Genomic DNA, 16058 nt, shown 5'->3' with positions numbered 1-16058 from the left:
TCCCCAGGCCCCACACAGGGTGGGCAAGGTTGGAATCTGGGCTTCGGTCCAGGAGCCTGCTGCCTCTGGGTGCCTGGGTTGGGTCCTTGTACCCCTGGCGGCCCACTGCTGGTGAGCCCTGCCCCCTGGTAGGCCTCTTCCTGCCCTTTCTGGTACCCCGGCCTGGGCTAGATTCCTCTCCTACACCCAGCAGAGGTGTGTGGGGGAGGGTCCTGGAGTCCTCAGAATTCCTGGGTGATTCTCCTGGGAAAACCCCAGGGCTAGGGTCCCCTCTCTGCTGATGTCCCAGCATCCAGAGGAGGAATGGGCTGTGGTTCTGGCCCTGAGCCAGAGATCCACCTGAGAGGGCTGCCTCCCAGCACTTCCAGCTGAGAGTGACCCTGGGAGGTACACCCTCACCTCTGGCCAGGGTACTCGCTGGAGTCAGGTCCAAAGGGCTCCAGTACCTCATTCCAGACACCATCCTCCTTTGGGTGCCCAGGGTGCTCTATTCAGGGTGAGCTTCCATTTCTGTGCCTGAGATAGCACAGAGGCCAGGACAGGGTTTGACTGGGGGGAGGGTTTGACTGACCCAAAACCCTCCCGGGGAGAGAGTGGAGGGGCAGACTCCAAGGGGGTCACTCTGGGGTCCTAAACATAGGTGAATGGTAGACTGGCTGCACATCTCCAGAGGGTTGGCTATGAGAAGGGAATGGGCTCCTTCCCTGGCCTCCTGGGACCCTAGGGCGATGAAAGGACTGAGGCCGGGAGGCTCAGGGATCAGTAAGGGTTGGGCTGGGACTTGGTCTGGGGCAAGTCGCCCCAGGGGCCCTAGTAGGCCTGGCCAGTTTCCACAGGCAGGAGTCCCAGCACAGCAGAATGCTCCCCAAGCTTCATACGACGCTGTGTGGAGAGGCTCACGTTTTTGGCCAGGTAATCAACAGCAGCTGGAGGGAAAAAAAAGAGAAACTCCTAAAAATTGACGTTCTTTTTACCTATTCTTCCATCTGCTCTGCATCCATCCATCCACCCATCCATCCATCTTTCCATCCATCCATACATACATTTATTCATTCATTGATTCATCCATTCACCCTTCTGTCCACCTGTCCGCTTGTTCTTCCATCCATCCAACCATCCATCCAACCATCCATCCATCCATCCATCCATCCATCCATCCATCCATCCATCCATCTTTCCATCCATACATACATACATTTATTCATTCATCGATTCATCCATTCACCCTTCTGTCCACCTGTCCGCTTGTTCTTCCATCCATCCATCCATCCATCCATCCATCCATCCATCCATCCATCCATCTCTTCATGAAGCTCTTTCTCTTATCTCCTCTCTAACCATTGAGCAAATATTTACTTAACACTTATTATTTGCCCAGCTCTCTCGTAGGTTCTGTAAGAAGGTACAGAGGATATCCACATTGCTGAGTGAAGAATTAGTTCCAACACACCTGTATGTATGTCTGCTATGGGAAATGTCCAGTGCATCCCACAGAACCCAGGTAGTAATGAGGGCAAGGTCCTTCTGCCTTCTCTGGACCCTGAGCCAGCTCATGGATGAGGCAAAGCAATATCCCTTACTCAAAAGCAAAGCAGCTTTTGCAGTTGAGCCAAGGGGGTCCATGCAGAAGGAGGAGCCAGGACCTTGATATGCAGGGAGCTGAGACCTTTAGTCTTGAAGTTCTGGCCATCCAGAGGAGGGAGATGAGAGTCTGAGGGTGTGTACTTGTGTGTATGCGTGAACAGTGGAAACAAAAATCTCTGTGTAGTAATGGGCACTAACATGAATGTTCACATATGATCAATGTTCACACAGGTACATGTGGATAGATGCGGGTGAGCTGTGCATACCTGTGTGAGTAGAACGTGGGGATGCCTGTGCATGCACAGGTAAGTGCGTACAGGTGAGTTGCCCCTAAGCCAGGTACACGTGTGTGTGTATGTGTGTGTGTGTACAGGTGTGACTGCTAGGTCTGCATGTGCATGTATTCTGTCTTGATTGTATGAACTGCACCTGCCTGAGGCTACAGCGGAAGTCAGCCCTGACCAAGTGATTTGGCTGGCATGTGACCAAGGCCTCTTGAGGCAGAGATGCCTCCTCCCAAGCTGGAATCCATGGCTGTGGCCAATTCAACCCCTGGGGCCTCTCAGATCCAGAGGTGAGAAGAAATGTAATGAACGCTACCTTGGAATCACGAGGCCTGGACCAATACTCTCCCTGTCACCTGCCCACCGAGGGACCCTGTGGGTAGAGCCAGGAGGTGTGGGCACAGCCAGTGGGCAAGGCTCAGGGGGGTGAGATGGCCAGTACCAGGAATTGAGGCCCTATTCCCTAGGGTTTCAAATCCTGCACGCGCCAACTTTTACTGTGTGATTTAGGCCACACCAGCTCACTTATACAAGCCTCAGTTTCCTTGTCTGTAGAGTGGGGATGCTGATAGCACCTAGGTCAACGAATTATGGGGATGAGGTGAGCAAATGCAGATGAAGAGGTTAGTCAGCACTGCGCCTGGTACCCGGTGAGCTCAATGGCCTTGGGCTCTCGTACGATTGGGACTCAGTGAGCAGATGTGACCTTTGATGGAGGCAGGAAGGAAAGGAACAGCAAATGGAGCAACTCAAGAGTCCCACCTATGTCCTGTTCATGCGGCTTTGGGCAAATCACGTTGCTTCTCGAGACCCATTTCCTTGTCTGTAAAATGGGTAGAACAAATCCCAGCCTCCTCAAGGGCTCTTATGAGGATCAAATGAGATGATACGCTTTAAGATGCTGGGCATAGAGGGCTCAGCAATTGCACCTAGATTCGCAAAGGATATGCAAATGTCCTGGGGCTTTAGGAGTGCCTGGCTGGGCCCCATGTTCCTCAGCTTCCCAGGCTCTAGGGCCGGAGCTGAACCCCTGAGTGCTGTCCCTGAGGTCACCCAGCCTCCAGACTCCCAGCTGGTAGCACAGAGGTGGCGGTGGCCAGCCTTGCCCTGCCTTGGGGCTGCCCCTCGCTCCGGGTGGAAGCGTGAGAAGCTCTGATCTCCGGCCTCAGGGGGAGCCTGCAGCTCAGGCATCTCATCTCTGCTACTTGGAGCAGGTCTTATCTGAGTCCCGGGCGACCTCGACCTCGACCTCACCTCGAAGAAGCTAATCTGCAGAGTAGCAGTAGAAAGAGAGGGGGATCCTGGCCTAAGCCCTTCCATGCACTATCTCAGTTCCATGACCCCATTTTACAGGGGATGCAGCTGAGACCCTGCCCTAAGACACTGTGTAACTTGAAAGGTCACATGGCTCTCAGGTTGTGGAGCCAGGATTCAAGGCCAGGCGGTTTGATGCCAACTCCTAACCACCCCCATGCCCTTCACCCACAGCCTCCTACAGAATAACCCCTGGTGTGTGCACAGCACTTCAGAGGCTAGGAGACACTCTACACTCCAAATCCTGCATTGGCCCCATTTTTCTCCTCCAGGAAATGTAAGTGACTTGTCCAAGGGCACATGGCCAAGCCAGGTGACCTTTCCTGACTCACCGAAGGCTCTGCCTATTCCCCCTGATTCTACCTCATGCCCAACTCTGTGCCCACCTCTGCAGTGCTCCCTGGGGGTGGATTGGAAAGGTCTGGCTCCAAACAGCAATCAGAACGACAAAGCCTGATCCCCTGCCTATTGTGTGCTCCCTGTGGGCTGGGTGGACACAATCTCATTTCACTTCTCACCAATCCCAACAATCTCAACAATGGTACAGCTGTTCCCATTTTACAAAGGTGGAAACTGAGGCACAGCAAGATTGTGCTGCTTGTGCCTGTGGTCACTCCATGTCGTCCTTTTTAGCCTCTCCCGGCTGCCAGCGCGGGCTGAGTACACAGTAGGACCCACGCCCTGTCAAGGTGGGCAAGGAGACACCAAGAAGCCCAACTTTACTGATGAGCAGCCAACTTCAAGGGCACCCCTTGTGTCGCAGAGCCTGCCTCTCCCTGGGGTCGAGCCAGGGGCCGGCGAGGGCAGGGCTGTGACATATCTCATTACGGCCTCTGTCAATGGCCCTCCCTGTCCCTCTGTCTCTCTGTGTCCCCTCTCCTCTGCCTTGTGCCCGCGCCTGGGCTCTAAATGTCTCAAATTAGATTAATCGGGAGTTGGCAGGAGATGCCAACCAGTAAACAAATCTCAGCCGTCAGCGCCTCGTCAGCCCGCGGCCCCAGAGGAGGACCCTTCTAGACACAAATTCTTATTAGACTTGTCAGATCTATTAAAATTCTTTTCACACTTCTGCGTTCTATCAGCCCCATCATTAGTACGGCCCTGGCCTCTGGGAACACCAGGGCCATATTAATCTGCCATGTGCCCCATCCCTGCCCCCTGCCCCCACCCCCTTCAGGGACAGGAAGACAGACAGATGGACAGATGATGACCAGGAACAGAAGAGAAGGTGTGGAGGTGTCCCTGGGAAGACAAGGGGCCCGGGAAGAGGAGTGGACTCTCCTGCTAGGGAGTCTGGCCACGGGCACACTCCTGGCCACGGGCACACTCCACGCCCGCCCACAAGGGAGCCTCTCTGAGGGCTGTAGGCATGGCTGTGTTCACATGGATACGGGCTCTCGGGCAAATAGCCTTTCTGGGATCCACTTCCTCGTCTGTCCAGGAGGAATAACCACATACACCACACAGGGCTGCCATGAGTGCCAGACACACAGTAGATGCTGAATAAACCTCGAAGCCATGTGTACAGACACACACTAGTGAACCCTCAGAAATAAACTGGTGTGTGTCCAGCTCTTCACACGTAGGTGCCTGTGAAGTCACGGACGGGAATCCACACAAAGGTGGGCCAAGGTGTGTATTGTTACTGAGTGTCTTACACGAGTTTGTGGTCTGGCCAAAAGAGAACCAGGTTGGAAGTTAGGGGACCCAGGGTCCACCATTCACCTATTGTGGCCTTGGGAAAGTCTCTAGAGCCTTAGCTCTTGCATCTGTAAGCTGAGGAAAAATAAAATCTACTTTGGGTGGGGTTTTGAGGATGGCATCAAATGAGGAACATGCAATTTGCCACACGCCTGGGCTAGACTCATGCACGGGACAGAAGGGAGCAGGTGATGGGTGCACCTAGGCACGCACAGGGGCTGTCTGGGATGTGCACTCTTGCACATGGACTGGGAGCTCAGTCATAGGTGTCTTCAGTGTCCCATGAACATGGGGCAGGTGGTCAGCGGCAACATGACGTGTCCCTGTCCCTGACTGTCCTGGAATGTCAAAGGTGAGGAAGACGGCACAGTGGAAAAACTCTGGGTGTCTAATCCCTGGACTCCCATTTCCCAGATGGCAAAACTGAGTCTCAGAGGCAGGGTGACCTGGCGGCAGAATCAGTGGTAGTGGGGCCAGCTCTCCCTTGGGCCCCTCCCAGCTGAAGCCTGGAGCCTTTGTGGGGGTGGGGTAGGGTCTGCCCCGGGATTCCCTCTGGATAGGGCTGGAGAATATGGCTCAGGAGGAGCTCTGAGCCACCCCTGGAGGAGCCAGGGGAACAGGGCTGGAGCTAGAGGGGGAGAGTAGGGGGAACGGAAAGGAGGGAGGGAGGGGGAGGGGAAATGGCTCTGAAGAGCTTCTCCCCTAGCGAAGGAGGAACAAACACTCCTTTCTCGCCTCCTGGGCCCTTTCCCTTTTGATCCCCCCTCCCTTGCAGCCCCCATGCTGACTTTGGGGTTAATTTTATTTCCGACTTGGGCAGGCACCCCTGGAGCAGGGCGCGGGGGCTCCGGGTATGACTAACGCCCGCCCCAGGCCGGGGCTGCTGCCTCCGCGGAGCTGCTCTCAACTCTTTATCAAGAGCATGTGTGTCCCGCTCGCTCTGCCCGGTAACGGGGGCTGGGGCCGGGGATTGCCCTGGGCCCCTCTGGAAACACTCACGTGCACATGTGCGAGCCCAGCTCTCAACCCTACCTGCACACACGTGCTCTACCCCCTCACACACTTGCTCCTCCCGTGGCAACTCCACGCAGTTACACGCACAGGCAACACCATGTGTCCACGGCCCGATGCACAGCTAAACACAGGTACATGCAGCCTCGCCTATGTGCGCACCGTAGCTCCCACGCACCCAGATTTACGCACCGCATGTGTAGTGTGCATGCCCGTACAGAACATCTATGCACCCACAGACACATACAAACTTTTGTGCACGCCGGAATGCACATGTATACAGACATAGAGCCACGCATATCCTCACACTCTTACACACATCTGCACACACGCATACGTTTGTTACACATGCCCACAGAGTGACATCTGCCAATCACGTGTCACACATGCAGGCACACACGGAGACAGCCAGCCACATGTACACACCTGAATGTACACTGAAACACACATGTGTATGTGTGACAGACTCATATACTCACGGGACCAAACGTGAGCACTTGTGTGTTCACATACAGACTCACGTGCGTATCACATGGCCGCAACAGGCTCATTTAAACTCAGCTATGTGAATAGCCAGGTGTACACATACGTGTACCACTCACATTCACACATACAAACACACACCTACACACAAGGATGCACACGCAAACACGTGTGCTGAACGACACAATATACACAGACACACGAATCATACGTATCCATGACACACGTGTTCTCACACACGCACGCACACACACACACACACACCAAACACACACATCCATGGGGCGGGGGCCGTGAACACAGCTCAGAGGTGGAGGGTGGCACAGCTGGCCCTCATTTAGCTGTGGAGGCCAAGGCCGAGCGAGCAGGAGCGGCTGGTGTGGGGGCAGGAAGCAGAGGTCAGTGAGGCTGGGCTGGGCGGGGGGGGGGGGGGGCAGAGGACGCCCTCGGGCTGGGACCTCAGCCTCGCCCCGCACGCCCTTCTGATTAGTTTGACACCAGCAGGTGAGGCCTTTGCCAGGAGGGGGGCAGGAGGGGAGCCCGGTGACCTCGGCTCTCGGTGCCTCATGGCCTGCCCTGACGCTGCCCCATCTGGCAGCCGGAGGCTGTGGCCGGGCCTGCCTTTTGCAGCCTCTGGTCCGAGGGTCAGCTTCCCCCCTCCACCCCACCCCTGCATCTAAGCAAGGTGCCAGGGGGATGGGGGCTGGGGAGGGCCCAAGAGACCAGCTCAAAGTTTGGAGCAAACAGGGCTGAGGACGGTTGGGGCTGGGATACAGGACAGAGATGAAAATCCAGCTGTCGCCCACACCCAGGGGGCAGAAGGGGGCAGGGTCTCTAGCACCACACCATCCAACATGGCGGCCACCAGCCACACGTGGCCACTGAGCCCCTGAAACGTGGCCACGCTGCCGAGAAACCGGATTTTACATTTTAATTTAATTTTATCTAATTTAAATGTGAAAACTGAAATTCGACTTAGCTTAGTGGTTGGGAAACTTTACAGTATATTTGGAACAACTTGGGTGTGTAAATCCACTTCTCAGTTGTAATTTTATGAAATTTAAATACAGATCGAGTAGTTCCAATGAAAACTTAGTGTCTGAATTAAAACGGGCTGGATTTCAAAGACACCGCATGAAAAAAGAAATGCAAAATAGCTCACTCATAACTCTGTATGGATGACATGTCAAAATGATCATCATTTCAGATATACCGGGTCAAACAAAATACATTAGTGAAAATCATTCCACTTGTTTCTTCTTGCATTTTAAGCTGTGGCTACTAGGACATTTTAAACGCCATTCTTGGCTCCTGGTACGGTTCTCTGGGACAGCACTGCTCTAAGGCCACAGTAGGGGGAGTGCAGGGGCCGGGCTCAGTATCAGCTTAGGACAACAGTCCATTCTTGCTGGGCCTCGATTTTCTTATCTGTGAAATGGGCACCCCCACCCCAACACCGCCTCGCAGCGCTCTACAAATAAGCAGACGGTCCTCGGAGTGGGGCACGGAGGGGGAGGGGGACGCCTGGGGCGCCAGGCACTCACTCTGGCTGTATTGGCCGTACTGGTAGCCAGCCACGGGGTCCACGCTGTAACCGGTGGTGCTGTAGGTGGGCGGGCAGTAGGACTGGGAGGTGGGCAGGCTGTCTCCCGGCTTGATGGAGTCGGCCCGCTGGCTGCAGCTGGCCGAGATGGAGGTGGCCGAGTCCAGCCCGCCGTGCAGCGGGGAGATGGAGAAGTCGGCCTGAGGCTGCGGCGGTACAGCGCTGGGGTTGCTCAGAATGCTCATCACCTGCGGGGGAGAGATGGTCAGTGCGGCCCGAGCAGCGGGTGTCGGGGGCTTGGAGGACGGGCCCCACAGACACGGTGTGTGGGGGGACGGTGCCAGGCTGGCCCCAAACAGGCCTTGGCTGGGGTTGCTCCCTTGAGATCCCTGCACAGCCCCAAGAGCCTCAGTTTACCTGGTTTGCTTGCCCTTATGGGTAAGACGGCTAGTGGTTTCTCCTGGTTAGGTCCTGACCCATGGACTCACCCCTTGCAGAGAGCTCCAGGGGGCAGGGCAGGGCCTCATTCCCCTCTTCGATATCCCCAGGCCTGGTTCTAAGGGACATCTGGTGTGTCTGATGAATGAATGAATGCATGAACGAACGAACTAGTTGATGATGTCTCTCCCATCAGACAGGGGCTCCTCCAGGACAGGAAGCCGAGCCTCCCCTGTCAGACTCGGATGCCCCCATCTTCCAACACAGAGTTAGAACAGGACTCTGGATCTAGTCTGGCTTCACCCCTGGTCCTGTGGTACGCCTGCTCTGCTCTTGACTTTGAGATCCTGCTTCTACAATGCCAACATCCATGGCCAACGCTTTCAAAGAGCCTCGCGGGTACCCCTCCTTGACTCTGGTAGCTCTCAGATGTCTGTGATCATCACCCCTTCCCTGCTTGGCTGGGACAGCAAACAGGAACTCACCACCAGTGCTGGTGACCCCAGACTGGCAGGGTGAGGCTCATCTCTAGATACTCAGCTTAAAGAACCTGGCGTTTGTTCACTGATGTGTTCACTTATTCATTCAACAAACATGCATTGATGGGGACTGCAGCCCCAGGCCTCAGGCAGGGCCCTGGCTCTTCAGAGGAGGAAGAACCATGGTCCCTGCCCTCGGCAGGGGGGATGTCTGCATCAGGAGGGGGAGGCAACCAGGAGAAGACCATCAAGATATGAAGTGGTGAGGGGCATGACAGAGGCCGCTCAGGGGGGCTGTGGGAAGGGAACTCAGCCAGTCTGGTGGTCCAGGCAGGCTTCTGGAGGAGGTGACACCTGCTGTCCAGCTCTCCAGGACAGAGAGTGGGGAAAGGTGGTGCAGGCAGCAGGTGTCTCTCCGTGTGGGAGCACGGGCGTCCCGGCCAGTCCCGGGAGACAATGGAGAGGCAGGCCGTTGTGCAGCCGACCTGCAGGGCCCAGGACCCTGGTGACCTCTTGGTGATGCCACACCCCCTGTGGGAGGGAGGCTTCGGTGCCAGGTGGGAAGCCGAGCTGCTAACCTGCCCAGCAGCAAGCTGAAGAAGCAGGCTGTGGTCCGTGCTGGGCACACGGCTGTGTTCGCTGATTTCCCCACTTGCCTCTTGGGAGAAGGCAGACTAGGGGCACTGCTAGAAGCAATCTTGCTGCCGACTGGATACCTTCTGGAAACTTCTACCTTCTCCTCTGTGACTTGTCCCTACCATAGGCACTGAGGCAGGGCAGGGGTGGAGGGCATGGATGTGGAATCCTCAGCCCAGGGACAGCCCCTGGGCTTCTCCACTTACAGCTTCAGATGTGCCTTAGCACCTGTGACTGCCCACAGTCTTGAGGAAGAGACATGACGACTGTCCCTAACTCAGAGGGTGGCTGGGGGGATGAGGTGGGGTCTGCATACAGAGGGCTTTACGCCTGGCCAGCGCTCCCGGGAGCAGGGCCCCAGCTCCCCGAGGGCTCCTCTTCCCTTCCCCCTTCCTTTCCTTCATCTTGGCATGAACTCACATGGCTCGCCCAATCCAGAGCCCTACAGAGGTGCATGAGGCTGAGCCGTGATGCCCCTTCCTCAGATGAAGGAACAGAGGCCTTCAAAAGGCTGTGTCTTCTCCAGATGTCACCGCAAGTCTGTGGGGAGCAGCTCGGGGTCCAGAGGCCTGAGCCCACTCGCCTGATAGGGTCAGGACTGACTCTCAAGGATGAGTTTGGGCATCTGAGCCCTTCAGAGGTCCTCAGTCCAGGGGCCAGCAGCAGCCTGTACTCTGGGCAGCCACTGGCTGGGGGTGATTGAGGTTGGGGCCCCTCGTGGCTGGGGCATGAGCACAACCTCTCCCTGACCCTCCCCTGGATGCTCCCAACAGAACCCCCTCACTCTGGGGTCACCCTCCTGGGTCCTTGCACTCCCCCTCCCCCCAGAGCCAGAGTCAACGGCACTGGGCCTGGGGGGCTGGTCTTTGCCTCCACTGCAGCTAGTAGGGCTTAGGTGGGACTTGACAGTGTATCAGCCCTGTCCACAAGGCAAAGACCCGAGGGGATGGGTGTGTGAGAAGGGGAGAGTCTGGGCAGGTGTCCGGCTACTCTGGGCAGTGGCCTGACCTGTGGAATCTCCTACATGGGAGGGTCCATGTAGGGGTACAGGGGTGGTGGCAAGAGGGGCCCCATGAAGGGGGTGTTGTGTGAGGATGCCTGACACCGTTGGGCAGTGTTTGTTGCTTTCTGACTGTGGAGATGGGTTCCCCAGGGCCTAGGAAATTTGGTGTATGTTTGGGTGGGATCTTAGGGGGAACTAAGGAATCTAGCACTTGCCAGGGGGTTAGGGGACCTGATTCTCTTCCATGTTGCCTGTCAGGTGCCCAATCTAGACTCCACTTTCCATCTAAATTAAGAAAATCACCAGGGCGCCTGGGTGGCTCAGTCGTTAAGCATCTGCCTCCAGCTCAGGTCATGGTCCCAGGGTCCTGGGATCGAGCCCTGCATCGGGCTCCCTGCCCCACGGGAAGCCTGCTTCTCCCTCTCCCACTTCCCCTGCTTGTGTTCCCTCTCTCGCTGTGTCTCTCTCTGTCAAATAAATAAATAAAATCTTTTTAAAAAAAATCACCGCCAATCCCACCCCCCCGCACCATATAAACATTAATCCTCTTCTCCCCTCGAAGGAGGCCTGGACTCCAAGAATAGACTCAGAGGCTTAGGGAAAACACACAGGCCCCATGTCCCTTCTTTCAGGAGGATAATTATGGGCACGGGGAGACTCTTGGGAGGGTCTGTCAGCTCCGGTGAGACCCCAGTTTAATCCTTCCCTCCTGCACACGGCCAAGACGCCAAGCTCAGAAGAGACAATGGAATGGGAGGGGAGGGGTTCGGGAGAGGAGGAGCATGTTTTGGGATGGGCTGGGAGCTATGTACAGACAGTACTCATCCTGCAGGACAGAGAACTGCCACAAATCTGACCACAGCACTCAAGAATTATCAGTGGCGGGGCACTTGGTGGCTCAGTCATTAAGCATCTGCCTTTGGCTCCGGTCATGATCCCAAGGTCCTTCTCTCTCTCCCTGTTGCTCCCCCAGCTTCTGCTCTCTCCTCTCTGGCTCTCATTCTCGCTCTCAAATAAATAAATAAAATCTTAAAAAAAAAAAAGAATTATCAGTGGCTCCTCATTACCTCCCCGATAAACAGGACAAAATCTTCTAGTGATCAGACCGCTACCTACCTGTGCCAACCCCTCCCCTTCTTCCTGTCTTACACTTTGTGTCCCAGCTAGACCGCATGATATGGTGTTTCCCAAAGACATCTGACATTCGTTCATTTATTCATTCAACAAACATTTCATAGAGTGCTACCAGTGCCAGGCTGCAGAGAGGGCTGGCCCATGAGCTCTTTGAGGGCAGGACAGGACTGGGTCTCACCTACCCTCGCTGCCCCTGCACCGAAATTGTGCCTGCTACATACTATGAGCCCAGAAAAACCCAGCTGAATTCATGGATATCACTTAACAGATCTTAAGTGAGCACCTATTATGTGCCAGACACTGAGCTGAGCATGGAGGACGCAGCAGTGAGCACCAGCCCTCCGTGCCCTCCTGGAGCCAGCTTCTCATGAAGGAGGCTGACAATAAACCAACAAATACATAATATAGTTTCTGATACCGGGAAGTGTTTATAGAGGATAAACGAAGGGGACAAGCGCAGTAGTCAGGCAAGAGCTCCCCAAGAGGTGATATCCAGCAAGACCCAAAAAAGCCAGCTATGGGAGGATGTAGCAGAAGAGCTTTGCGGGCAGAGGAGTCAGCAAGTGCAAAGGCCCTGGGGTGGGAACACACCCAGCAGGTTTTAGAAATAGCAAGAAGGTCAATGTGGAGAGTGAAAATCCTGAGAGCTGCAAGGCTTCCTAGAGTTTTTCAGAAGGGGCTTGTGTGGTGCCCACTGGCTCAGGAGTTCTCAGAATCAGCTCAGGCCTGGGGAGATTTTCCTGTAATGGGATTTGTTCAATGGGATTTGCCCTGGAACATCAAATCAAATCCACATCTGGGATAGGTGTGAATGGGGATGCGAGGAGGCTGCTTACTCTCTCTCAGAGTCCCTGGTGGCCTGTGGATCAAAAGGGCTGCCATTTCATCCAACCCCCTGTCTCCAGGCATAGCAGTTTCCAAGCAAATGGGACAGGACCCAATTGAAGAGACGTGGGAGCATTGACTCCTTGAGCAAACAGGCTATTGTTACCTAGATTATGCAGACGGGGAAACTGAGGCTCAGAGAAGAGGAAAGGCACACCCGAGATCACACAGCCTGGAAGCGGCAGGGTTGGGATTTGAACCTGCGTCTCCCTGACCGGGAGCTGGGCTGCTTCTCACCAGGCTGTGCCAGAGACTGTGGGGAGAGAGGCCCTTGACAACTCTGTGGTGGGGAGTGCTGTGGACCTAAGTGGCCCTCCGCGGCTGCCGGTTGGCCCCTGGGCCCCTGGGAGCCCCTCTTTGCCCGCAGAAGCAGGAAGCTTTGCCCAGGGTTAGGGGCTCAGCCGAAGTCTGGGGCCTGCAAACTTTTGAACTTGAGGAAGTCCCAGTCTGATGCGGTAATTCACCCCCCTCAAGAATGCTAAGGCCTCTCCCCCGGTGGGTTTTACTTTTTTCCTGGTGACCTTGCTTTCGCTAATGTATTACTTCTTGGTACGTTACCGTTACTAACTCAAAATCAATACCGACCTCCACATCTGTAAGGTTTTATCTGAAGGCAAATCTCCGGGCTGTCCATCAGGCTGAGTGACAGCCATCCCTTCCTCGGCCCCCACCCGCCGCGGCCCCCGCCCGCCCCCAGTCCCTTCCTCTCCCTCTGCTCTAAATCAGTCCCAGCCTCCACCAGACTAAATCAATAAGGGGCGGCCTCATCCCCCTTCCGCCGCTGGGGAGAGGCTTGCAGGTTTGGGGGGTGGGGGCTGCGGGAGCCCCGTGCCAGCCCTCCTTCCACATCCTCCGCTCGCCACCCCCTCCCCGAGATGTGGTGGCGAGCTCCCCTCCTTTAAAAGAAGGGGATGGGAAAAATGTAATTAATTCCCTCCGCTCCTGAGCTGGCCCCAGGGCCTGGGACCGAGGAGGCTGAGCGGTGGGATCTGCACCCTCTGTGATAACCGAGCGCGCTTCGGGAGTGAGGCTGCAATTAGAAGGGGATCGCCATCACTGGGGCTCCGTGGCACGGTGCGGGGTGGGTGTTTGGGAGCCGCAGGGGAACAGAGAGGAGACAAGGCGGGGCAGGGATCACGCCTGGAGAGTTCGGGACAGTGGGACCCAGAGATGGGACCAGGGCTGGAAGGAGGCCAAGGGCCATCTGGACCCATGGGCAGGTCAGGGAGCCCCACCTCCACAGCCGGAGGGGATCCCGAGGCCCCAGAGGGACTCAGCCGTTCCGTGCTCTCAGGGGCTTCCCTGTGGCGCCGTGGGCCAGAGTATCAGCACTAGCATCCGGGCTCAGCCGCGGGTGAGCTGTGACTCTCCACAATTTCTTTAACCTGTGCCTCAGCTTTCTCATCTGTATAACGGGCACGGCAAGAATTGTAGCTACCTGTAGGGGCGTTTTAAGAAATAACTGAGTAAATGCACCTTGCACGCTTAAGGCAGTGCCGGGCACGCGGTCTGTTCTCAGCACAGGCCCACTCTCCCCCTCCACTTTCACCTGGATGAGGAGGCACCTGGCCTGAGCTTGAAATCATTGCTGGAAGGCGGACTCCAGGAACTCCTCCTGGTCCTGACTGTGTCTTTCTCATCTCTTCTTCCCCAGGGGCCTGGTGCGCAGTGGGAGCTTTCTGAGTGGAGAGGCCCTGCCCGCACACAGAAGGGCACGGGGCCCTGATGGCCAATCTGCGAAGTCTCCAGCAGAAACTGAGGCCCAAAGGGGGCAGTGACTTCCACTCCAGGAGAGTCACCACAAACTAATGGCACACCACGCCGGGCTTACTGCCACTCCCTCGGGCCCTCCGCCTGGGGGTGGGCTCCAGAAGGACCTGCTGGTGTGGCTCACTGAGCACCTTCATCTCCGCCTCCAGCCCTGGGCCCCCAGCTCACTAGCTTGTTCTCCTGACTTCCACAAGAACTGAGGGAGGGGGCAGGTTTGGGGGGCAGCCTAGCTCACCACGTGCCCTGGTCCCCAAGGGCCTGGGGTCCCTCCTTGTGTGCAGATCGAGTTCACGGGGGCAGGCTGAGGGCTGGGGTGTCGTGTCTGCCCCATTGGGCTCTGTCTGCTCGGTTACTGCCCCTCCACCTTGGCTGCCCACTGGAATCAACCGGGGAAGTCTTTTAAAATGACGACGCCGGGGGACGCCTGGGTGGCTCAGTTGGTTAAGCGTCTGCCTTCGGCTCAGGTCGTGATCCCGGGCTCCTGGGATCAAGCCCTGAGAGTCGGGCTCCCTGCTCAGCAGGGAGTCTGCTTCTCCCTCTCCCTCTGCCCCTCTCCCAGCTCATGCTCTCTCTCTCTCTCTCAAATAGATAAATAAAATCTAAAAAATAAATCAAATGCAGATGTCAGGCTCTCACACCCTGTAGATGCTGAGTAGTTGGTCCGAGGGTCTGGGCATCAGGAGCGTTCCCAGCCTGCTGCCCCAGGTGATTCTAATGTGCAGCCAAGTTTGTGAAACACTGCTTTCAAATCAAATCATTGTTATTCTTGCTACACACGCATAATAACGACCGCAAGTCCTCATCCACACGGATGAAGACACGGGCGCGCACACAAAACACACTGACACTCACACCGGTTGCACACAGCATTATGCAGACACGCCAGCACGAACACACGAAAAAGTGCGTGTATGCACACAGCTAGGCCAAAGCCCATCACATGCCTCACAGACCCACACTCAGGCAAACATGCACACACATTCACACACACCTCAACCTCACAACTCCACAATCGTCAGCTCACTGATGCAAGCCGACGAGCCACCGTTCACCCTGCTCCAGCCCCCAACGGACACCCAGACACACATCACACAAACACACCTCCAGCCCATCCCACCGCCTGTCCCCAGCTCCACACTGGGATTAGTGCAAGCGAGAAATCACCCACCCAGGCAGCCAAGCACCCGCCCCATTCCCCCTCTCTCCTGCTCCCGGCTTGCTAAGAGGATCGGGCCCCCTCCCCTCTCCCTGCCCCCTGTGGACAGCGGTAATGGGCTTCGGGTGCTGACTTTGAGCTTCCAAACAAGATTTCCTGCAGGTCTCCCCGTCCCCGCCCCCCTTCGCCTTCCATCTCTCTGCTTATGGCCCTCACCCTCCCTCCACCGTCCACACCTCAACCAGGAGAGCTGGTGCCCCGCCTGGCCAGCAAGCTTGCCTGCCCCCGTCCACCCACCCCCAGACCCCAGCCCCTCTCCTGCGTCACCACCAGCCTTCCGTGAATGCTTTTCTAAGCCTGGCTACTGCCATTCTCTTGCCCAGCACAGCACCTTACAGTTTCCAAGGCATTTCCCTTCAAGCCTCAAACCTTTCCAGATGAGGGACAGGCTTAGGGGCTCACCCAGAGTCACCTAGGGAATGAGTGGTCTCAGTGGGGCAAGAACCCTCGACCTCTGACTTCTAGTCCAATACTCTTGTTCTGCACCTGACGGTGGTCTTCGTTTACCATAGACAGCTCTCATTCTTAAGTCCGTGTGTGTGTGCATGTGCGTGTGTGCGTGTGTATACGGTGTGGG

The 16058-nt window shown here is 56.2% G+C and overlaps 1 protein-coding gene across 2 annotated transcripts in view; it reads right to left on the bottom strand.

Annotated features, from left to right (window-relative positions):
• Nucleotides 1–810: 810 nt before the first annotated feature.
• PAX7 (paired box 7) overlaps nt 811–16058 on the bottom strand; it is a 94247-nt gene continuing 78999 nt past the window's right edge. For both annotated transcript variants that reach the window (XM_027570309.1, XM_027570312.1), the window contains exons 8-9: nt 7922–8168; nt 811–926 (exon numbers count right to left, since the gene is read on the bottom strand). In XM_027570309.1, coding sequence (XP_027426110.1) covers nt 811–926; nt 7922–8168 — 363 coding nt within the window. The remainder of the gene's footprint in view (nt 927–7921; nt 8169–16058) is intronic.

The sequence above is a fragment of the Zalophus californianus genome, chromosome 4 (genome assembly GCF_009762305.2).
Source record: "Zalophus californianus isolate mZalCal1 chromosome 4, mZalCal1.pri.v2, whole genome shotgun sequence".
NCBI lineage: Eukaryota > Metazoa > Chordata > Mammalia > Carnivora > Otariidae > Zalophus > Zalophus californianus.
This window is presented reverse-complemented; position numbering and strand designations above follow the sequence as displayed.